Source organism: Dendrobium catenatum, unplaced genomic scaffold (assembly GCF_001605985.2).
Source record: "Dendrobium catenatum unplaced genomic scaffold, ASM160598v2 fragScaff_scaffold_1374, whole genome shotgun sequence".
Lineage (NCBI taxonomy): Eukaryota > Viridiplantae > Streptophyta > Magnoliopsida > Asparagales > Orchidaceae > Dendrobium > Dendrobium catenatum.
This window is the reverse complement of record NW_021319836.1, coordinates 552,661-577,307: the sequence shown is the minus strand read 5'-3', so window position 1 is coordinate 577,307 and position 24,647 is coordinate 552,661. Positions and strand designations below refer to the sequence as shown.

The 24,647-nt window shown below is 35.5% G+C and overlaps 2 protein-coding genes across 2 annotated transcripts; both read right to left on the bottom strand.

Moving 5' to 3' along the window:
* Window positions 1–689: 689 nt before the first annotated feature.
* Window positions 690–3,311, bottom strand: LOC110102414 (protein NETWORKED 2D). The gene has a single exon (XM_028699720.1). It carries the CDS (start codon window positions 3,309–3,311, stop codon window positions 690–692), a length of 2,622 nt encoding a protein of 873 aa, XP_028555553.1.
* Window positions 3,312–12,590: 9,279 nt separating this feature from the next.
* Window positions 12,591–23,444, bottom strand: LOC110102419 (UPF0051 protein in atpA 3'region). Its single transcript, XM_020830754.2, has 2 exons — window positions 21,975–23,444; window positions 12,591–12,954 (listed from the first exon to the last, which is right to left on the bottom strand). The coding sequence occupies exons 1-2, from the start codon at window positions 23,439–23,441 to the stop codon at window positions 12,736–12,738; spliced, it is 1,686 nt and encodes a 561-aa protein (XP_020686413.1). The 5' UTR covers window positions 23,442–23,444; the 3' UTR covers window positions 12,591–12,735.
* Window positions 23,445–24,647: the final 1,203 nt, after the last annotated feature.

Sequence of the window (24,647 nt, the reverse complement as noted above, 5' to 3'; positions counted from 1 at the left end):
AATATTACATATTTAATCAAGCATTTTGCCCTACATCACATAGCCAGTGAAGTCAGCAAGTGCAGGAATCCCTTCTGTCCACTTCCGTCAAAAATGATACCAGATTTGTCATGCTCAAACTTTTCATACTTGAATTTTCCTTTGTTTCCATGAGTAGAGACCTGGGCACAAGATTAAGATTAAGAACTTAGTGGTAACCGCAATGATAAATTGTTGATAGTTCTCTCATAATTGAGATGAGAGGTCTTGATTGGTCGTGTTTCATTCTCTTACAAAAGATGTTAAGAACTTTTCTGAAAATTATTTGAAAAAGTAGTTCAAAATTTGAGCCTGATTTCTCTCATGTTTATGAAAATTAGCAACCAATTTGACCTCATTTAAGTATAACCAAGTTAAATGTAATCATTATGAAGCCTTCCTTGTCTTGGTTGATATAGTTAAAGCTGAAGCCAAGCTCAAATTTTGACTACTTTTTCAAATTTTGCAACTTTTTAAAAGCTTAATAGTCGATATAGTTTCTATTAAGCTTTGGTTATATCTTTTCCATCAATTTGGGTTTTTATAGTAGTTGCCTAGTTAGACCAATCAGCTTAGAGTACAAAGGAGTAACTGCATCCTCTCAACACTACAAAAACAGTTGGAAGAACAAAACAGACCCCAAACCATTACCACCAATCCACCTCTGCTTATCAAGTAGTAGACCCAGACTTCTTGTGGTCATGATGCCTGTTGGGTGCTGGGATCATGCATGAGAAGAAGGATTGTTTCTTTCGCTTTTCGCCGAACAAAAGAGTTCTCAATGGAACCTTAGATTTTGCGCTCCAGTGCCTAGTGTTTTGGTTTTTTTGGTTCCCCTTGGAACCCGAGAGATTGAAGCTCTTCCTCAATTTTGATAGAGCCTTGACAACCTCGGATTGAATTGCTTTCACATGATCCAAACCAGTTTGCAACTCCTTCGTAACTTTATTGTTTTCCTGCTGCATGTTGAGCAGCTCGCCCTGGAGCTTTACTGCTAGGTAAGGAGTGAACTTCGAGTCCTCAATTTCAGTGTCACTCGAAGCCTTTGAAATCTCTTCCTGCATGTTGCAGAGAGTTTTGAACCTGAATTGAAGCTCTGCTTCCAGTATTTCATTCTGCTCTAGCCAAACTTGGAGCTCAGTATGAAACTCCCTCAGTTTCTTATCGAGCAGCGACATATCTTGTTTTAATATTTGCTTTGGGGATGCAGCAGCTGATCTAACTTCCTTATTATGCCCCTTGAGCATCTTCAGGTCAGCTTGCACCTCCTTGAAGGTTGTTTCAAACTTCTGTATTTGATAATAAGAAGTGCTGAATCTTAGCCAGAAGTCGAGATTCTCATCAAGAAGAGTGTCCAGCTCAGCTCTGAACTTTTCCTCAATGGGTGAAGTTTTATGCTGCTGATCTAAATAGCATAGCTTGACTTCCTCTTCGGAGCCAATGATCTCAATTGGAGAATCTGATTTGGTTGTATTTACTTTAATGGTGCTTCCATTTTCTTCTTCTTTGCTCTGCATTTGAGTTTCTTTCCGAGAACTTGCTGCACCATTAGTAGTGTGAGAGAACAGTTTCCTCCTTAAAGCTCTTATCTCCTGGTCCTTCACAGCATTCACACTCTTCAGATCCTGAATCTGTGCCATCATCTCGAAGTGGTACTCTTTGTTCTTCTTCTCCATCTCGCTCAGTCTCTTCTTCGCATCTTTGTAATTTCGCAGAATCGACGTGTACTCATAGAGTAGTATTTTATGCCTCTCTTCTGGTCCCTTATTAAACAGCTCCTGCCACCCAGAAATACCTTCGTTGTCTTCAAGCTCATTATTCTCTACTATTGATGAGTCCATTCCATCAAGTTGTTCTACTTTTGATTTCTCTGAAGCATTAACTATCTGAGAAGAAGCTTCATTAGAATGTGAAATAGCACTAGGCTCATGCTGCTCCTTCATATGTACCTCATTCTTTTGAGCTGCATCACCACTATCATCTTTAGAGTTATTTCTCAGTTCTACTCCATTACTCTTCTTCTCCAATTTTTCTGTTATTTTAGAAGCTGAACTGCTATCCTTCTCCTTATGACTAGGAGACTCTAGTTTTTCTGAAATATTATTCAGACTGTTGCAAGCCTCCACAAAATGAGTTTGAAAGATCCCTTCCTCATCATGCACGTTTTTCTCAAGATCCTGAATTCTATGCAGCTTATCTTCTGCCTGCCTCACCCTCACATTCAATCCTTTGGAATCAGTTATCAAATTTTCTCTATCTTCCTCCAGTTCCCGAAGGTGCTTCTGAAGCTCATCAGTCTCCAACCTCAATGTCTGTATTTGCGCTGTTTGTGATGAGATTGTTACCTCCAAGCTTATAACTTTTTCTACAAGTTCATCAATCCGTTCGGCAAGATCGACAACCGATGTGTGAGAGCTAATCTGGAAGTGCTGCTTCACCTGTAAACACATAGAGTACAGATCCAGCCCACCATTTTTATGGTGAAACACTTCATCGTTGTTCTTACTTGCTTCTTTGTCAGACATCTTCTCCATTTCTGGTAAGCAATTCTCTCCCTTGAGGAACTGTAGTCTGTTTCTAGCTTCCCTGATTCTCTTAGATTCTATGTCTGCCTCTTCACTCGATATCTTCTGTTGTTTCTGCAAGCTGACCAAGCTTTCTTCACATGATGTGATCGCCGTCGCCGCCATCAGGGCCCGGGCTTCATTGTCTTCGATTATGGAACTTGCACTGAACTCATCCTGTAAGGTGTATATCTCATCTTGAAAACCAGTGATCTGGCTCTCAATCTCCCAGAACTTGGCAAGGCTGCTCTCATAGGAACTCTTGATGAATTCTTTCTCCGTCTGTAGAATGAGAATTTCTTTCTGAAGCCGATCTATCTCATCCTGCGCATTCTCCTTGGTGATATTTGAGCTTGCCTTATTGCGATTCCTCTTCAGGGTGTAGGCATCTCTACTTCTGTTTCTCAAGTTAATCAGGGGCAAATCAACTTGTGGCGCCTTGCGATGCTTACTGGTATCTATTGCAGTGAATTCTCTTGGCGAGCCATCGTCGTCATCGTCTCGCATTGCAAACTGATCCGGGAAAGCTGCTGCAAGGGCGTGGTTGGCCTTGTGCAGATCTCCTGAAATCCGATCGTATCGATCGGCCAAAGCTTTGTAAGCTCGATAGGCCTCTTCGACGAAGTTAACCAATTCCGGTCTCCTCTGGTAGTACATCTCCGCCTTTTTGGCGAAGGAGTCGGCGTCCACTTCTATAAGATTGATCATGTTCTTCACCATTTCTTCCATTTCTGCAAAGATATAGGAGCTGAAATCTTCTTTACTTGCATATAGGAAGGGAACAATATGAATTGTTCACAGTTGTTATTCATCTCTTAGCTACTTATCTTTTCCAAATCACCATCTTAAGTCAAGAATTTTGATTTAAGAATCATGCTATTTAATAAGAGGATATATAGTTTTATTTTATTTTATTTTATTTTAATATAAAATAACACATATATTTGATATTTTAAGTAGAAATTATTTATATTTTATTCTATATCAAATAAAAAAGATGGCAACTTGGTGGTGGTGGTTTTTAAAAATGCAAGGGACATTTGGTTGGGAAAAAAAATGAAGGGTAAAATGAATGCATTGTAATTGAAATGTTGAGGAGTTATTTGGATAAGTGTAACATAAATGCAACTGATTGTGTGTGTGTGTGTGTTTTTTTTTTTTTGTTTGAAGTAAAATGTATTATAAAATTCAAAGATAGTGGTGATTGGTAGTCAGCTGGTGGTTGGTGGCCAACAAAGGTGGTGGAGGTCGGCGGTTGTAGTGGTTGTCGATGACGGCTGACAGCCATGGCTGCCAGTGGCAGGTGGCGGCAACGGAGGGCAGGCGACGAGTGGTGGTTGTGGCTATTAGAAGAGGGACAACGGTCAACAGTGGGCGATGATTGCTAAAGATGGGTGGCGGCGGTTAGCAATGGTGATGACAGGCAGCAATGATGATGATAAATTTATGGTATATTTGAAAATCATTCAAATCACACAAAATCCAAATGTATTAAATTTCTACATGTTATATTTAAAATACATCAAAATTTTACTTCAACTCAAACATTAATGTTTTCAAAATCTTTGTATTCGAAATACTTTACACCCATTTTATATCAAATCAAATAGCCCTTAAAGCAACTAAACTTTATTTTAATGGTTTTTTAAAACAATTTGATTTATTTTAAAATAAAAAAATAATTTATTTAAAACACATTTATACAAGCATATTTTAAAAAATAAATAAATAAGAAAATGGATGACAAACAGGGCTTAAAATTTTGCTACTAAAGTATTATGCTACGCAATTAAAAAATGTGAAAGATGTAATCAACTAGGAATAATTATTCTCTATGGACGGTGTCCGGAGGCCAATTAGAATGCCTCATCTTATTTTTTTGCTCGATATTGTTGCTCCGTAATGAGTGATATGACGCATTCTGATTGATCACCAGACCGTCCGGTGTCCTCGCAGAATAATTTCTCATTATTAGCTTGAGCTTCATTCCACAAAGATCCAAAAATTTAATTTCAACACGAATACAATAACTGTACTAAGATTAATCTGGAGAAAAATAGTGGCCAAATTTATGATCCATGGATGCCAATAAATCCCATTTCTCATCAATTTATCAACAAAATAAACCCTCATCAAGCATTTAAAACCTAGAAGGCCATCTACATCTCACACACACACACAATCAACAAAAACTATTCCCAATTTCGTGTACTTCCATCATTAACAAAAAGGGAAGGTGAAGAAGAAAGAACTCGCCTTGGAGATTGCTGTCAAGCCATCTGGACTGCTTCGTCCGTATATTACTCGCCCACCACCATGAATAGGCATTGCTTGCTGCTCTCTGCAACATCTTCTTCTTCTTCCTCCTTCCCCCCAATCAAAGCTTCAAGGATCAAAATGCCTTATTTGAGAAGGAGAGAGAGAAAGAGAGGGGAAGGAGAGGAGGAAGAAGAAGAGGTAAAAAAAGCGAGAAAATACAGGAAAGGAACAGAAAGGACGAGCGCTATAAGCGGACGTGTTGCTTTGGATGTCCCGAAATGGTTCTCTACAGAGATTGATAGGTTAAGATTTATCAAAGCAGGTAAAAATACCTTTGTTGAACTGGCCCTAACAAATCACATTTATGGGCGAGCTATATAGAGAAGGAAGATTACAAATGGCAAAAAATTTTAACTTGGAGAAAAAAGTTTAGGGTTTAGCCCAATTGAAATAAACATATCAATTTGAGTTTACAAATACAAAAATCTACCTTTGTTTGTAAATAGAGAAGGCATAATACAATGTAAAAAATTACGAGTCTTGGATATTGTATTCATAAGAGGTGGTCATGGCTGTTGAAAGTAGATGGCATAGCTAAGGGATGAAAAATATCATCAAGCAATGATGTTGGTTAGGAGTGCCAATTTTTGATACGACCCGAAATCTAATTCAGGTCCGACTCGGAAAAATTTGGGTTTGAGTTGACCCAGTTAGCAAACTAGTCAGGTTCGGGTTCGGATTTTTGACCCGTTTCAAAAATCAGGTCGGATTTAGGTTGACCTGGAAGCCTAAAATCAACTCAACAATGACTCGAAATTTGTTCTCCGAGTTCATTCCGTCCGCACCTGCAAACTCCGCCCGCACTCACGGACTCCGCCTGCACTCATGACTCGCAATACAACACGAACTTCGCCAAGCACGCCGTCTTGTGGCCTCGATGACCGCCTTCTGCCATTTCTTTTGCTCAACTCTACCCTAGGCTCTAAACCTAAGCAACTAGGCTGCCAGCGACACTCCCTCCCGAGTCTCAACCGTCCCGTCGTCTTTCATAGGGTTTAGCTCGCCACCGGCCTAGGCTTATTGTCGATTCCTCCCTTCGCGTTCGAAATTCAATCCGGCGGCAACTTCGACGAGAGCGACAATTCCTCCCTTCGAGTGCTGCTTCTGCTGAAATCCCGTTTCGAGTAGGGCCGTGTCAACACGGTAACCCGTAGGGTCAAGTCCAGGTTACATTTTTTGACCCGTTTGCAAAAACAGGTTGGGTTCAGGTCCTGTCAAATAGTGTTGAGTCAATTTTTGATTCGACTCGAACTCGACCTATGGACCCAAATTGGCACCGCTAATGTTGGTGGAAGGTGATGATAGGCAATGGGAGTTGAATGTTACTGAACGTTAGATGATGTCGGAGGGACAAGTACATGATGTTGTGGGTAACATGTTACATGCATAGTTTAAGAGTTGACAAGCATGAATAGATGATGATCATTAATGTAAGATTGTTAGTATCTCACTTAGAGCTTTAAAACCAAACTGAACATAAAGATTAATGTGTATGAAATACTAGTTAATCTAACAGATCTTTTGGGACGAATTTAACATTTTGTAAATATTTGTTTAAAGTTGTTGGGAAAGTTTTTTTTTTTTTTTAATCTGATATAAAAAAAGATTTTATAGCTAAAAAAATTTTTAAAAACAGTGAAAAAACAATAGAGAAATTAAAATTATAATTGCAATATGAAAAATAAAGCTGTAAGATAACTCTCAATTCTCAAACAAAATCTAAATCTTACCTTTAAAAATAGATCATAGTACTCTTAATTACGTTTTTTATTATTTTGATAATACGATAAAACCAATTAAATCAATTAAATGCACTCTCTTAACATGTTTGAAGGAACATATGACCCATTGATCAAAGAACAATATCATATTTTTTAAAATAATAAATTCAAACTATATATTTTTAGGTTTGTTACTTATTATTAAAAAAAAGTTAAAATAACAAATCGATTTGAAAGGAGAAATGAAAAAATTGAAATTATATTTTTATCCTCTCTAGTTAAAATTTTCTCTACTTAGGGAAAATAGTAGTGTTTTGTTCTGCATCAATTGATCATATAGATGGTTATGTAGTAATTCCAAGAGAAAAAAGGTTGTCACAATGCAAAGAAGATGAACCTTTAAATAATATTAGGGAAAAAGTTTTTTTTTTTTTTTTCTGAATGCAGATTAGAAAAAACTTCATAATCCCCCCAATCAAAGCTTCAAGGATCAAAATGCCTTATTTGAGAAGGAGAGAGAGAAAGAGAGGGGAAGGAGAGGAGGAAGAAGAAGAGGTAAAAAAAGCGAGAAAATACAGGAAAGGAACAGAAAGGACGAGCGCTATAAGCGGACGTGTTGCTTTGGATGTCCCGAAATGGTTCTCTACAGAGATTGATAGGTTAAGATTTATCAAAGCAGGTAAAAATACCTTTGTTGAACTGGCCCTAACAAATCACATTTATGGGCGAGCTATATAGAGAAGGAAGATTACAAATGGCAAAAAATTTTAACTTTGGACAAAAAAAAGTATAGGGTTTAGCCCAATTGAAATAAACATATCAATTTGAGTTTACAAATACAAAAATTTACCTTTGTCTGTAACTAGAGAAGGAATAATACAATGTAAAAAATTTGAGTTAGCAAATGAGTCGGGTTCGGGTTCGAATTTTTGACCGTTTCAAAAAGTGGGTCGGGTTTGTGTTGACCTAGAAACTTGAAATCAACCGGACAATGAACCAAAATTATGTTCGCAGATTTCATTCCGCCCGCACTCCCGGACTCCGCCTACACTCGTGACTCACGAGTCAACCCGGACTTCGCCAAGCGTGCCGTCCTGCGACTCCGCCGACCGCCTTCTGCCATTTCTTTTGTTCGACTCGACCCTAGGCTCTAAACCTAAGCAGCTAGGCTAACTGCGACATTCCCTCCTGAGTCTCGACCGTCCACTCATCCTTTATAGGGTTTAGCTCGCCACTGGCCTAGGGTTTAGCTCGTCGACCTAGGATTATGGGCTATTCCTCCCTTTGCGTTCAAAATTCAACTCGGCAGCGGCTTCAACCATAGCAATGATTCCTCCCTTCATGTGATGCTTCGTCTGAAATCCCGTTTCTTGTCGGGTCGTGTCAACCCGGCGAGTCAAGTCCGGGTTGCATTTTCTGACCTGTTTACAAAAATGGGTCAGATTTGGGTCATGTCAAATAGTGTCGGATCAATTTTAGATTTCACCCGAACTTGAACCCTTGACCCAAATTGACTTCCCTAATGTTGGTGGAAGGTGATGATAGGCAATGCGAGTTGAATGTTAGTGAACGTTTATATGATGTTGGACGACAAATACATGTTCTCGTGGGTAACATGTTACATGCATAGTTTAAGAGTTGACGAGCATGAATAGATAATGATCATTGTAAGATTGTTAGTATCTCACTTAGAGCTTTAAAGCCAAATTGAAATATGAACATAAAGATTTATTCGTATGTAATATTTAGTAAACTTAACGGATCGTTTCGGATGATTGCAACATTTTATAAATATGATTTAAATTTGTTGTTAGGAAAGTTTTTTTTTTTAAATCTGCTATAAGAAAAGATTTTATAGCACAAAAAATTTTAAGAACAACGAAAAAGTATAGCTAAATAAAAATTATGATTGTAATTTAAAAAACAAAGCTCTATATTTTTAGGTTTGTTACTTATTATTTAAAAAAAGTTAAAATAACAAATCGATTTGAAAGGAGAAATGAAAATTTTTAAATTATATTCTTACCCTTTCTAGCTATGGGAAATATTATAATAATTCGTATTTTAATTTAATCAAATAAATTTTTTAGGAGTTATTGTAAGTTCAAATCACAAATCATCTATGTAATAAGATAGATATTATAGTGATTTAATTTTATCATTTTTTTCATAATTTTTAGGAATTGGTGAAAATATTTAAGAAATTAACACGTGTAGGTATAAGTATGGGTTTGGGTCAGTCAAATGTCTGTTTTGCAAATAAATCTTATCAAAATTTTTTTAAAAAAATGAATTATTTTATGAATATTTTTCTATAATTTTTTAAGCTCCAAAAAAATTTATATAAATTTTTTATAGTGAAGATTGATTAAATTATATAATTATATTTATATTATATTATTATTTTACTATTAAATATCTAATTCCATTATCAGGTTTAATAAAACCCTTATAGTATTTCGTTCTCTTCATTTTTCCAAACTAGAGAAATGTACGAGAGAAAAAAGAGGAAATTATTTCAATAACTTTTTATTTTCAAAAAGCAATATCATCCTAATGAAAAAGATGATTCAACAAAGATTTAAAAATTGTTTTAACCTCAACAAGTTCAATTATTTCCTTACGAACTACACTCGACAATTAAGGTATATAGGGTGTGGAAGTTGTTAGTGACCGAATGAGGAGAAATTATTCTGTGTGGATATCGAGTTGTTTGGAGGCGAATCGGAGTGCGTCACGTCACTTAGTACATAGCAGGTATACAGTCACGATACACAACAAAAATGTGACGTGGCACGCTTTGATTCGCCTCCGGACGGTGTCCGTTGTCCGAATGAGAGGAGGTGAGCATGATATTGAAAATAGAAGATGCGAGAGTAGGAGGGGAAAAGATTAATGAGAATTGTGTCAAAAAGGGAAGAGGTGGAATATATTATGATAAAAGTGAGCAGAGATTAGGTTATGGTCAAATTGTCTATAAAATTTCTTATTCCAATAGCAAAGAGAAAAATAAGAAATTTTATTTATAAAGGAAAATAAATAGTCTTTTTTAATAGGCTTAAAAGCCCAAGCCCACTATTTAGATAGAAAAGGATATCCGTTGTAGAAGCAATTTCAACCTATTTCATAATCATTCAAACAAGAAAATTTAAACATGAAGAAGCGACCGTAAAGTAAGAAGCTTAAAGTTATACTAAGATTTTATTTGGGACGATTTTTTTACTGATTTTTAAATTAACTTTCTTATATAAAAATTTTGACCAAACTTGTGCTCAAGCTTGCTGACCAATTCTATATCTATGTTTGAATGATAGAGGGCTTAGAAGGGAAGAGAGGAGGAAACATATTGCGATAGGCTAAAATAGAACCCATAGATGAGAGAAGGATAAAAGATCCAGTAGTGTTATTTCCCTTGATAAAAGAGTTATGCAAAAATTGGGATAAGAAGAGAGAGAGAGAAATATGTAGAAAAAAAGAGTACTGACATGCCCGCTTTAATAAATAAATATGATTAATTATTCTGTGCGGCTGCCGAACGCATCCGAAGACTAACAAATATGCGTCACGTCACCCTTGCGCTCGTACCGCTCAGTACGGTGGCAATGGCTCATTCTGGTTGGTCCCCGAATGATGTTCTGCGTCCGGTCTCCGCACAGAATAATTTCTCTTTAATAAGAGCCAAGGCGATAAAATCATAAAATAAAAAATAAAAACTATTAGCCAAGCACTTCAAGGAAAACCATCCAAGAGAGAAAGAAGAAAGGGCATCGCTAAGAGGAAAAATTATTAGATACGGAGTGCGCACCGTCCACACAAGCACTGGGTACCTAACGGTACCCAGCGGTACCGAGTGCGGGTACAACTAGGTACCCAATATTTGTGCGGACAGTTCTCCCCCGTCCGCACTTCGCACCTAATAATCTCTCCGCTAAGAGGGGGAGAAAACTTCCAAGGATGCATAAAACTCTAGCCCACAGCACTACGCATCCAAATTTTTGTCTAAGAAAATTTGCCCCTCTGCATCTATTCATCCATCTTAAAGAATTTCTAATCCTAGTATAGTTGTTGCTTTCTAAACTCCAAGCAACATTTCCTTGAGAAATGGAAGTTTTTCAGATGTCCCAATAAGCTCTTGAACAAAAACTTACCCTACTGATTACAAAATCATAATTCTGAAGCCATAAGTACATACAGGTCCTCATGAGTGCTTAAGAAATGGAAAAACTGCTTGAAATTTTTATACCAGAACCATTTGTTACGTGCATGGCTGCCATATCTGATCTAGTGGGAAAAAATTTCAGTGTAAAATAAAAAAATACGCTGGATGATCAAAAGAGGTAATATACTAAATGTTCTCATTGGAGGTAAAACAGTTCGTTGAAAACAGCTTCCAAACAATCTCATGGCTCAACAGAAACATATGACAAAAAGATATGTAATGTAGATTAAGGTTTCGTTTGGGACAACTTTTTTCATGCTTCTAAAAACAATTTTTTAGTACAAAATTTAAATTTTTGAACTAGAAAACTGTTTTAAGAAGCAAAAAAAAAGCCGTCCCAAACGAATCTAGCTTCGTTTTGGACAGCTTTTGGACGGTTTTTTAAAATAATTTTTTAGAACAAATATTTTTTGAGCTAGAATTTTTTGCACTAAAAAATTACTTTAGAAAACAATAAAAAAATTCTCCAAAATGAAGCCTAAGACAACCATGCAATATAGACATAAGAATCCTGTCAACTTGGACAGCCATGGTATGTAAGAATCCATAAATATAAGCAATGCATTTGTTAATTTTAGAATGTCGGGGTCATATTTCAAGTCCTAGATGAGAAAAACATAGGACTGTCAATACGGGTCAACGGGTTGGGTTCGGGTCAAACCCGACTTGACCAGACATAAATGGGTTGACCCTAACCCGACCCAATTTTGCAAAAGGATCAGGTTTGTCAACCCGAACCCGACCCGTGCGGGTTACCGGGTTGACTCAACCTGACCCGCGAACATCTGCGGAGCGCCGGAGCTAAGCGAAGCGGAGGGCCGGAGGCTGCAGATGCCTGGACACGGGACGCCTGGACGGCTAGACGCAGACGCCGGACGTGGGACTCCTAAATGTCGGACGCGAGACGCTTGGATGCGGTCGCGGGAAGAGCCGAGCCGCTGACGCAGGACCCCTGGACACGGACGCGACCTGTGACGCCGACGGCAGACGCGACCAGACACCGTAACACGGACGCGACGTCACGGATGCGACCTAATGGGCAGCTCGGACGCGACCTGATGTGTGTGATGACAAAACGGGTCAATTCAGGTCGACACGTGGGTTGTCGAGTCAACCCGAACCCGACCAGCTTTTTAGACGAGTCATAAATCCGAACCCAGACCCAACCCGTTTAACAAACGGGTTGACCCGAACCCAGATTTTTCCGGGTCGGATACGGGTCGTGTCAACTTTTAACACCCCTAGAAAAACATAATAGTATAAAATTTGTCGAACAATCATAACAGGGTTAATATTATACAATTAAAAAAAAGATTCATATAACCCATCTGACATAGTGGAATAAAGGCTTAGATGTTATTGTTGGGGCTAACATAAAAATGAGTAAGATAACTCAAATTCTGAAGAGAAGGAAAATGCACAAAATGAGTATGCCGTTTATCTAAGAAGATTGCAGTAACTTATACAAATCTATGACCTTTTATTTGACCATTCTATAACTGGAGGAAAATTAAAAATGTTGAGATCCTGATAACAAATTATTGCATATTCGCTAGGTACTTTTACAGTGCAGGATCCTGTTTCAAGGAAATAAAAGGCTCTACTTCGAACAACAAACAGGCCTCACTGCAGCTACAAATTAATTATAAGAGATTGCAAGCACACTTCCATTCATATAATTTAAAAGGCATTATTATTCATCAGTCTTGGCAACTGAGCAACTTAAAAATAGGAACAAAACCAAGATTCTAACTACTTTAAACAAATTTTTCTTTATTAGATATCGCTATAATTCCATCTTGTTACAATAAAATGTGTTAATTTACATTGAAAACCTATTGCAGAGTGCATGACTTTACATTAACCATGGCAGATTATTGAAAGTGAGCTCTGATTAGCCAACAGACCCTTCTAACTTAAGGTTCATAAGAGCATTTACCTCCGCGGCGAATTCTAATGGGAGCTTATCAAAAACGTCCCTGCAGAAACCACCAATCATGACTGCAACAGCCTTCTCTTGATCGATTCCCCTCTGCTGAAAGTAAAATAGCTGATCCTCGCCAATCTTGGAAGTGCTTGCCTCATGCTCAATACGAGCAGAGGGATTCTTTACCTGTTTAAAGAGCAGCAGAATTTTCCATCAACAACAATGATGAACTAGTGAAGCTATACAGAGATATAGGAAGCAAGAAATTATGCAAACAGCATTAGTGTTTTTCAATCGACATAGAAAGCAATTATGTTTCCATCTGATGAAAAATTTAAACATTTCAAACTTTACTGGAAGACAGACAATGAGAATCATTATATTACATAAAGCTTGATTCTAATCGCCTAGACCCAGTGGCGGAGCCAGAAGAAAATGCATTTAGGAGTGCCCTAAATTAATTTTTTTAAATTTTCCCTCAACCTTTTACATCTAGGCTTGGGATCAACATAGGAAGTATTAAATTTTTTTTTCAAATTATTATGTAAGAAGTAGAATATTAAATATAAAATGATAAACAACTTATAGTAGAACAAACTTTGGTAGCATAGAAAAATTAATTCAGCTACTTTGGAAGTTAAAAAACTTCCTCTATAAAAAAACATTTGAAAAATAGATAGAAAACAGTAGCAAAAAAAAAGGATTATTGCCTTAATATTAAAGCAGTTAAAAAGTTGTTCCAAACAAATTCTAATTACATAATACTTATAAAAGTAATATAACATAAAATTAAATAAAATTATATGATATTTTTATAAAATTAAAAAAAAAATTAACATGTGAATTTTTATTATATTTAAATAGCATAAAATTACATATGTAAAGAAATTAAAAAATAATAAAAATATTAGCTTTAAAATATATGATTGTTAAAAAAATTTATATGTAATCAATAAAGTAAGAAAAATTAAGTGGACTCTTATTTCAGAACTTTAATGGCCTTCAAAAGCTTCTATTTGAATGGGATTATTAACTATTAAAAGTGAAAAAAGTTGCATGAATAATAATTGAACTTTTGATGCAGTAGAAAAAAAATAAAACAACAAGAGAGAGAGCATAAGATGGTGGCGTTCACTAAAAAAAATTTTTAGCACGTCCCCTCCCCCCACAAATGCCTAGACCACATGGTTGTATGAAAAGCCAAAGTTTCATCCAAGATATGAACTTCCGAGTTAGAATTCTAGACAAAAAATATTTGTTCATCAACCAAAGCGGATAAAAAGCCAAAGTTTTATCCAAGATTTTAATAAAATACATTTATCGAGGGAAGGGGAGAGGTTATATGAGACATTAGACTGTCTACTCGAGTATTATTTCTAAAATTTTGGGCAATGCAAACGAAGCATTTGTATTATACTATTATCATGCGAGCACTATAAAAAATTAAATAATTTAAGAAATTCCTGAAATCACAAACATCAGCATCATCCAGGCTTTATCCCAATTGTTTGTGGTCGCTGTAAGCTGAGAGCTCAAATAATAAAACAGAAGAAAATTGTTGTTGCCAAACATTTGTTCTGTTTCACTGTAGTTGAGGCTTAAGAAGATTAACTTAAAAATGAGAATAAAAAGAAAATTAAAATTAATAAATAATAATAATAATAATAAGTGACACGCCCATTTTTTAACATGTTCAAACGAGTTGGTTAGCCAAAACAGAAATTAACAAATATAACAGGTATTGTGCTCTATCACCTAGGGAAGAAGAATAAAAATAGTGGATGACATCAAGAGCCAAATTGTTAATGGGATGAACCGGAGGAAGTCGTGAAGAGTTACAGAGAATAATAAGTTCAAGGGCTAAATTTTAGATGGGATGAACGAAAAGAACTGGCTCAATAGTAGCAGATCAAAACAACTTTAAAGCTAAACGAATTCAAAGAAAACAAATAGAAGAAAGTAGTATCAGAAATGTTTTAGATCAAAATGCCAGGTCACGGGATAAACTGTAGATGGGTGAATAAGAAAAAGTAGTTCAAGAGTTAGAGATTATACTAAATTCAAGCCTTAAAGAATTCATAGAAAACTAATCATTAAAGATCAAATATCAGCATTGTTTTACATCAAGAAGGCTTGACACAGTACAATTCGAGACAATAAGCACAAATCAAAATATGGATAAGGTGCAGCATGAGCATACAGTAGACACTGTCGGTAATATCCTTGAGAACAGTTGATATATGCTGGGATAACAGATAGTATATTACTTTAAAGCTGATTCAAAGAGATAAGTCTACGAAACTAAAAAAATCAAATTTAGTATCTTTCTATAGTAGTATTAATAGACAGTAAGGAGGATCTACATATGATATTTATTAATTTAGATAAAAGTATATGATAAAGTTTCAAAAGAAGTGCTCCGGAGAGTTCTACAAAAAAAAAGAGTTAATAATACTTATATCCAAATCACTAAGGATATGTATACAGGAGCGGTTACTTGTGCTCAAATACAAGGTGATTTGACTAAATATTTTATTATTTCAATTGGCTTACGTCAAGGATCAGCTTTAAGCTCGTATCTTTTTGCTTGAGTCATGGATATTATTACTAAACATTTTCAAAAAGATGTACCCATGCTTTTTGTTGATGATATTCTTCTTGTTGATAAGACTAAAGAGGGAGTTAAAGAAAAACTTAAATTATGAAGGTAAACCTTAGAGTCTAAAGGATTTCATTTGAGTAAAATTAAAATTGAACATGGAGAATAATTTTAGTACTAATAGATCTAGTAGAGGAGATAGTGACTTTGGGCAATAAAATTGTTAAAAAGAGTACACGTTTTAGATATCTCGAGTCTATTGTTCAAAGCGATCGTGAAATAGATGGAAATACTATTAGTAGAATTCAAGTGGAATGGTTGAAATGGAGGAATGCATCAGGCCTATTGTGTGATAAAAAAATAGCCCTCAAATTTAAGAAATATTTTCATAAGATGGTGGTGAGACCTACAATATTTTATGACGCAGAATGTTGACCATTAAAGAGAAGCATAAAATTAAGTTAAGTGTTATAGAAATGAGGATGCTCGGGTTGATGAGTGATTTTACACTTAGAGATAGAATTCCAAAACAGTATATACATAAAAAGATTTGAGTAGCTCCAGTGACACATAAGATTAGAGAGAGTTGAATTAGATGTTTGGTCATATAAAACATCGGTCTTTCGATGACCTAATTATAAAAGTAGATGTATTAAATCGGGCCTATGTTAAGAAAGATCGAGGTAGACCTAAAAAGATTTGGTTACAAGTATTATGACTTTTTTATTAGATTTAAATGAAAATTTAACTTTTATGGCCTATGTTAAGCAAGATAGAGGTAGACCTAAAGAAAACTTAGTTAGAAAGCATTAAAAATGATATTTTTTATTAGATTTAATTGAGAATTTGACTCTTCATAGGACATAAGGGAGAAAAAGGATTCATGTAGCCAACTACATAGTGGGATAAAGATTTGATGTTGTTGTTGATGTAATTAGGATGAATAAACAAAGAAATCTATCATTAAGCAGACAAGAACAACAAAATGAAAAATCATATGGAGAAATTGACAAAATAATAAGGCTAGGCTTCATAACTATTATTCGGATGGGTGAATGCTATGGAAAGTATCGAGGCATAACATTCTAGGAGATTACAATGATGCCAAGTGCAATAGAAATTCCAGGAATCAGCTACACAGATAAACAGAAGGCGGGATTCAAAATTAGGATTAGCCACGAAAAGGCAAGATGGGACTAGCAGCAAACGTTAAAATTGTCAAGAATAAAGGATTTGGTTGTTAAATAGAATTAATTAGACCTTGTACCTTCTAATTGCATGTGCATGCTTTATATGTGATTGAACATCCAATTACTCTCCCCTTATCATTATGCAGCGACGTATGAGAAAAAGGAGCAAAACACTCGCACCTAAAATTAATTTAACCTTCATCTTGCACACAGAAAACGGATTGGAACTTGCAAATGCTGCTGTTAATGAAAGAAACATAACCATAACACTCATAAAAATAAAAATAAAAATAAAAATAAAAACTAGCAAAACTGCTAATTGTAATCACTACTATATAACCATGTTCAATAAATTATAAAGATACTTTAACAAATGTACTTGTAAATATGGTACCATATTTCCACAAAAAATATCCCACCTAACGCCTCTACAGGTCTGCCACTTAAGAAAAAAAAACTAACCTTCAGGGAATATCCACCCACAGCTGTTGTGGATTGTTCAGATTCCATCAAAAAATAATATTTTGTTTATATTTCACTCCATCATGCATTAATATGCTAGGAAAGAGAGTGCTCCTCTACCAAACAATAAGCACGATGAATCACAAAGTAACTATAGAACAGATGAAGCACACAAAAAATAACATCAAATTTTTTTGTGGTTCATCTTAAGTAAACCTACACCGACATCCATGACCACACAAATATTAAATAATACACTATAACCTTTAAAAAAGGTGATGAAGGATTACACTTCCATTTAAAATTGTGGATATGGACAAAAATATTTCTTGGTTTAGCTCAGAGAAAATGAAGTTATCTGCTGCAAAGATGAGGTCTATACATGGAAAAAGAGATGCTGTTGTTACTTTAGCTCCTCCCTTCCTCTTTTTATTACATAAGTCTAACTGAAAAATATTCCCTACTATGACCAATTTTTCCTCTTTTACTATAACTGAAAAATACTAAAATAGCAACATTTTTTTCAACTTCTTGAAGGATTCAAATAACTCCCCTTACAAGCACAAAAAAAAACTTCTTCCTTTCTTTCTCGAATAATACCCCTAGTCTCTCTCTTCCCCTCTCCTATTTCTATTGCCTCTTATTTTAGGATGCATAAAACCATTGATAACTTCTCCTTTTCATAGTTGCAACGTGAGGTAGTATGTTTAATAGAAATTATGGATATAAGTTCAGTTAGGTGCCCACCATCTTGGAAAAATCACCATAAATAGATCTTGAGTTTATAGCCAACAATATTGAAAAATCAAGTATAAATAGATATTGAATCTTGCAGTACAAAAAAAGCTTCTTCCTTTCTTTCTTGAATAATAACCCTATCCTCTCTCTTCCTCTCCTCTTTCTATTGCCTTTTATTGTAGGATGCATGAAATCCTTGATTTCTTCTCCTTTTCATAGTTGCATTGTGAGTTAGTATGTTTAATAGAGCTTATCGATATAAGTTCAGTTAGGTACCCACCATCTTAAGAAAACAGCCATAAATAGATCTTGAGTTTATAGCAACCAATATTGAAAATCAAGTATAAATAGAAATTGAATTTGATAGCCATCAATCTTGAAAATCAAAAATCAAAATTTACCCAAGATTATTAAGAAAATTTTAGACTATACACCTACTAACCTCCCACTTGGACTTAATATATATTTAGTGGTCGTATCTAAATATTTTTCTATGCGACATCTTCTTTCACTAGCCGTGAAGATTAACTAAAGTTTTACAGTAGCTCAATGCATCAATGTCAAACTAGCAAAATTCTTCTTATTGTTAGATTGCTATTTTATTTTGAATATTTGCTTATCCTGCAATAATTATGTCATTTTAAGAAATTTCACATGCCAGAATATTTATTTTGTACTACTCTTCTAGAACTATTAGCAATATATTTCACATTAGCTCCCACGTTTCTAGTGCTTAACGTCATATGCTTAGTATTATTCTTGCTTTCATGAGCTACCACCAAAGCTATTAAATCCAATACACCAGCATGTAACAATGCACTCTATACACATGAAGTTCAATAACTCTATTCATCTTTACAGAAACCAACTCATTCTTACAGACCCTAAGGGTATTAGTATTGCCAAAGAATCTATAACCTGCAATACTAAGAGCACTTAAAAATATCAATTTCTTAATCAAATATTATACATACTGACTCCAACCAAGGATATAGTTACACCAAATATGCCCTCAAACTCATAGTGTTAGAACCCCTAATCTTGCATGCAACTCAATTTTCTATATAAATACAACCAGAACTCAATTCATAATTGAAAAATATATCTAAATAAAAATTCATGTGATTAGAATAAGTTGAGTCCAAAATTCACTACACTGCACACTTCTTGTCTATAGCCAACAAGAGAGCATCACAAAATTTATAACAAGAAAATTTTACAACAGCACTTGCATCAAACTCCTTGTAGTTGTCATCTGCTTCTTGCTTTCTTCTCTTTAAAGAAAAATAATTATGTTTTATGTCATTTCTTCTTACTATTAAGGCAAGTAATCTTGTTAAATTTATTATGAGATTTACTCTAGTCATTACTAGCAGAGAAGGCTCGCTCATGAGATCTCCCTCAAATGTGCAATAAACATTTAGCTAGTTGATAGTCTCTCCCGAGCTTAGAAATCAACTCCTTTTGAATAAATGAATTACTGACATCCTCTAACTTTATTGCATCATTATCATGCAAGATGGTATCTCAAAAATGCTGGTAAGAAGATAGTAAATAGCACAATATAAACAAAACTTGATCTTCATCATTAATATTCCTCAAATCTCAAATAATATAATTACACTAATACAAATGTTATTTAATAGAAATGATTTTCTGCATGCAAAGTAAATGCCTCAATTTCGAATAAAATTTGTTTGAGAAGAATTTGGTCATGTACAAAAACTTCAGCTTTAGCCACAAATCTTCTGTAATTATTTCCTCTGAGATCTATGTCAAGATTTCATATGCCAAACGTAACTAAATCACTGAGAGAGCCTTCCCATCTATCTCAATGTTATCTTCTTCATTCATAATTTCAGACATCTTATTACATCCTATGAGCACATTTACAAGTCTCTGTTGGACAAGAACACTATTTTGCTAATATCCAAAACTCTTAGAGCCATAAAATTTCTAATTTGAACTTCATATTCATAAAAATTTTCATAATCTCACTTGATACTAGTTGTTAGGAAATAGTGCACCACAACTAGAGGCAAGTATAATGAATCACAATGTAAAAGGAAAAGAAGCACCACAAAAAAGAACACCAAAACTTATGTGATCCGATTTAACGCCCACACCTATGTCCAAAGCCGCATAGAGAATGAATAATCCATAGACCTTCAAAAAGGTAAATGAAGGATTAAACTTCATATAAAGATGGAGATATGGATAGAGACATTACTTTGCCTATCCTAGAGAAATTATGGCCACATGATGAAAAAATGAGGCCTATCTGCAGAGGAGACGTTGTTTTTGCTCTAGCTACTCTCGTCCCATCCTTCATTGAAGGAGTCGAAATAAAAAATATTCATTACTATAATTAAGAGTTTCTTATCTTTATACATTTGAAGATAGGCAACATTTCGTCCTTCTTGAAAAACCCAAATAGCTTACCTTGCAAACGCCAGAAAAACTTACCTTTCATTCTCGGATGACACTCCTCTCCTCGCATCCTCTTTCTCTCCTCTTCTAGTTGCTTATTATTATGAGATGCACAAACGCATTGATTTCTTCACATTTTCATAGTTGCATCATAAGGTGGTAGATTTAAAAGATGAAGTACATTATAATTTGAGTTAGGAAGCCACCATCTTACATAAAAAATGAACTGAAAATAGATCTTGAATTTGTAGCCACCAATCTTGAAAATCAAGTATAAATGGATCTTGACTTTAGTAGCCATCAATCTTAAAAATTATATTCAAGCTTTATCTTAAGAAAATTTAGACTCCACACATAATATAATATGCCACTTGTTGCTTAAGTTGATGAAAGATACAAAAGAGGAGGTTGAATAATTTAAGTCTCAATTTTGACATGAAGTATTCCCAATATTAATTCTTGCCTTCAATACCAAAAAGTATCTCTCCAACATTAAGCATATACATATACAATTAATATGTGTTTGTGTTATATATATATATATATATTCCAGAACAATATTTTCTTCTCTTCATGATTTTGCATAAGCCCAAGATGATGAATCCACTTCAACATCAACTTTATGCTACAAAAGGGCATGCATAAGAGGTGATAAGATTGCACTATAAAATCTTCTATAAAGAAAAATGGAGTCAACTTATATCATTTCTCTAGCTTAGCCTAACTACATATTTCTTCAAAACTTCCAACGTGCTCATGATTTCAACTAATTCATTGGAAGAAATCCTCATAGACCCATAATGTGATTATGCCATTAATATTAGAACTATAAATTTTTTTTCATGATTGACAAAATAAAAAACAAGTCCTGCTAAAAGAACTTGCACATAAAATGTCAAACACCATATACTCATAAAAAACTTTATATAAATAGAACTGTTTGCGTCTTATCCTATTGCCTAACCAAAGGACCAAAGATTTCAAAAGCTCCTGAGAAATTTTAAATCTCAACAATTTTGAGCTGCGCACTTTTACCGCACAGCATCGTACAGCTTTTGAGCTGAACAGACCAAGTGACCTTATCATAAGTCAGAGGAAAAAAAAGTAAAAGCATCGAACAGCTTTTGAGCTGAAAAACTTATCATCATGCCATTTTGTTTGGTCAAAGAATCATTATATTCACATATTTTCTAGAAAATCAGTTCTTTAATGTCTGCTTCCTAAAGCATGGACAGATTATTACTAAATTATAGACTATTTCAATTTTCAAAAATTGACTTCTCATTTCCTAGAGAATGTATTTCACAACAACAACAAAAAAATTATAGCTATGGGCACCCAAAACCCAAAACCCAAAACTAAAAAATTAACATATGAAAGACTCTTTAGAAATCCAGAACAATGATGCAAACTAGCCTCCTAAATGTTTTATTTTACCATAGCAAAAGTTTCGACCTTCATGCATTTGAACCTGAACAGACCAAGTGACCTTATCATAAGTCAGTTGCATGAATGAACGACTTCATTTATAAAATGTAATTGAACTTCTTGCAGCCAGTCAACCTAGATATGACCGTAATTGCACAATTTTCATGAAAAAACAATATCATTCATGTTCCATGAAAATTTTACACAGAAGTACACAATATAGTTCTCGGAATCAATTTCAACTATGAAAATTTTTAGAGGAAAAAATTGCCACATTTTTCCTTGATTAAGGCAAACCTTATTAAAATTTTAACTCTTACTATCTTGACTGGCCATCACGAAGCATTTTAGAGAAATACCTGTATGTAGGGATATGTGTTGGCAGCTGCCGTGTCCCCAATAAGCATAGAATCGCACTGAGAGAAATTTCGGGAATTCTCAGCACCTGGCCCAACTTGCACAAGTCCCCTGTAACAATTCCTTGACTTTCCAGCAGATATTCCCTTTGAAACAATCCTACTTTTTGAATTTTTCCCAATATGAATCATCTTTGTCCCAGTGTCAGCCTGCTGATAATCCTTTGTTAGAGCAACTGAATAGAACTCCCCCACAGTGTCATTCCCCTTCAGAATCACACTCGGATACTTCCATGTGATTGCCGATCCTGTCTCAACCTGTGTCCAAGATATTTTTGACTTATTACCAGCACAAATTCCCCTCTTTGTCACAAAATTGTAAATCCCTCCAATACCCTCTTCATTTCCAGCATACCAATTCTGTACTGTGGAATACTTAATCTCTGCCCCTTCAGCACAGTAGAGCTCCACTACTGCAGCATGAAGCTGGTTCTTATCATAGGAGGGAGCCGTGCAGCCTTCAAGATAGCTCACATAGCTCCTCTCATCAGCAATTATCAGTGTCCGCTCAAACTGGCCTGTATCCCTATCATTAATCCGGAAATAAGTCGAAATCTCCATGGGAGAAACTGTATCTTTAGGTATATAACAGAAGGACCCATCACTGAAAACAGCAGAATTGAGGGCCGCGTAGAAGTTATCGCCCATCGGCACGACCTTCCCAAGATATCGCCGAACAAGATCCGGGTACTCCCTGATCGCCTCAGCGATGGAGCAGAAGATAACTCCAGCCTTCGCTAGGGTTTCCCTGTGCGTTGTGGCAATTGAAGTGGAGTCGATGACGGCATCTACTGCAACATTTGCGAGGCGCTTCTGCTCATTGAGGGGGACGCCGAGGCGCTCGAAAGTCTCAATGAGTTTAGGATCGACCTCATCAAGGCTATTCAGTTTGGGCTTAAGCATCGGTTCTGAGAAATAGCAGATGGACTGGAAGTCAATTGGGGGGTAAACGTTATCAGACCAACGAGGTTCGACCATGGAGAAGAATCGTCGGAGGGCGTCGAGGCGAAACCGAAGCATCCAATCCGGTTCACCTTTACGAGCCGAGATGGAGCGGACGGTATCTTCGGAGAGGCCTTTGGGTATTGAGGTGGACTCAAAGTCGGAGGAGAAGCCATACTTGTATTCGCGCTTGAGAAATCTCTTGATCGCATCAGCAGATGAATCTTGGGATGTCTCGATGGTTCCAGCCCCAGAGGAGGCGTCAGCTCGAAGGCGGATAGGTAATGAGGAGGGGCGGCGACGTAGGGTTCGGTTGGGGAACCCTAACCCTATAGCTAGAGGGGTATTGCGGCTGGATCGGTCGAGAAGGGGCCGGGTGGTAAGAAAGGGGGCGGAGGACGCCATGCGAGGAGAAGGGAGGTCTGCGAATCGAGGGGAGGAAGAATGGAAGGGGCGCGTGGAGCACATGTGGATATTGTTAAGCATGAATTATATGAAATCGGAACTGTCCACGCGTCTTCAACGACGGCTCAGGCGACAATTTTTTATAAAAATTTCTCTTGGTAACCAATTTCGTATTGAATTGATGTAGGAGCTGTTTGATTTCAAAAAAATAAAGAATGTGGAGTGAATGTAATACACTATAAAAAAAATATATTTTAAAATTATTTGAATGAGTCTAAAATAAATTCAGATGAATAATTTTTATGTTTAATTTGAAATAGAATGAATGTAGTGTAACGTTTAAAATAATGGAAACCGGCAGACGATATTAATGGTGGCTGATTAATTGAAAAATATTACAAATTATTTTAAACATAGAAGTTGTTCGATTGGCTAAAAAACAAATGCAAGTAAAAGGAATGCAGTATAAAAAAAATGTAATGTAGAAGGAATATTTAGGGTTATTTGAATAAATCCAAGGATTATATCCTCCCGGAGGAGATTTCGATTTATATTGATGGGGAAGATATGATGTTGAAGGTTGTTTGCGACTAGAGACAATCTCTATGTGAGGGCTATGGGTTGCTTATACATCCTTTGTCTTTATGCCCCTCCAACCCTAATTCAAAACTGTTACTTTAGTTGTTTGATCGCATCTAGATATTTTCATTATTGCCTTACATTTGAAGAATATAAGAATCCTCCTAAAAGTAGTATGTATATGCATAAACTTTGGCATGTGTAGCTTTTCATCTGCATGTATAAGAAAAAAATGATGCAGCCATTGAACTTATTTTTGTAATGTAGTTATTATTGTCAAAATTGAGTTTATGTAGTAGATTCACGAGTCAACAAACTATCTAATGCCTCAAAATGGAGGATATCAAATAACTTGGTGTCAATGAGCAACTAGAGATAGTTGGTATTAGATATAGGCATGCAAAAAACACATCACTGTTGTTCAATATAATGTTTGGATAGTATTCTTCGCCAAACGAAATTTAAAAAAAAAACAATTAGGCCTAACTAATTCAACTCTAGTGCATTTTTAGTTCTAGTTTGATATTTATTTACTACTTGGCTAACTCTACCTAGCCATATTAATATTAATATGTTATTTAATATTTATTTATTTGGGCTACCAACCTTATCTTATTGCTTTAGCCAATGTTGGTATCCCTTTTAAACATGTTGATTTAGTCATTTTGTTAACCACTTCTCAAAGTCCCT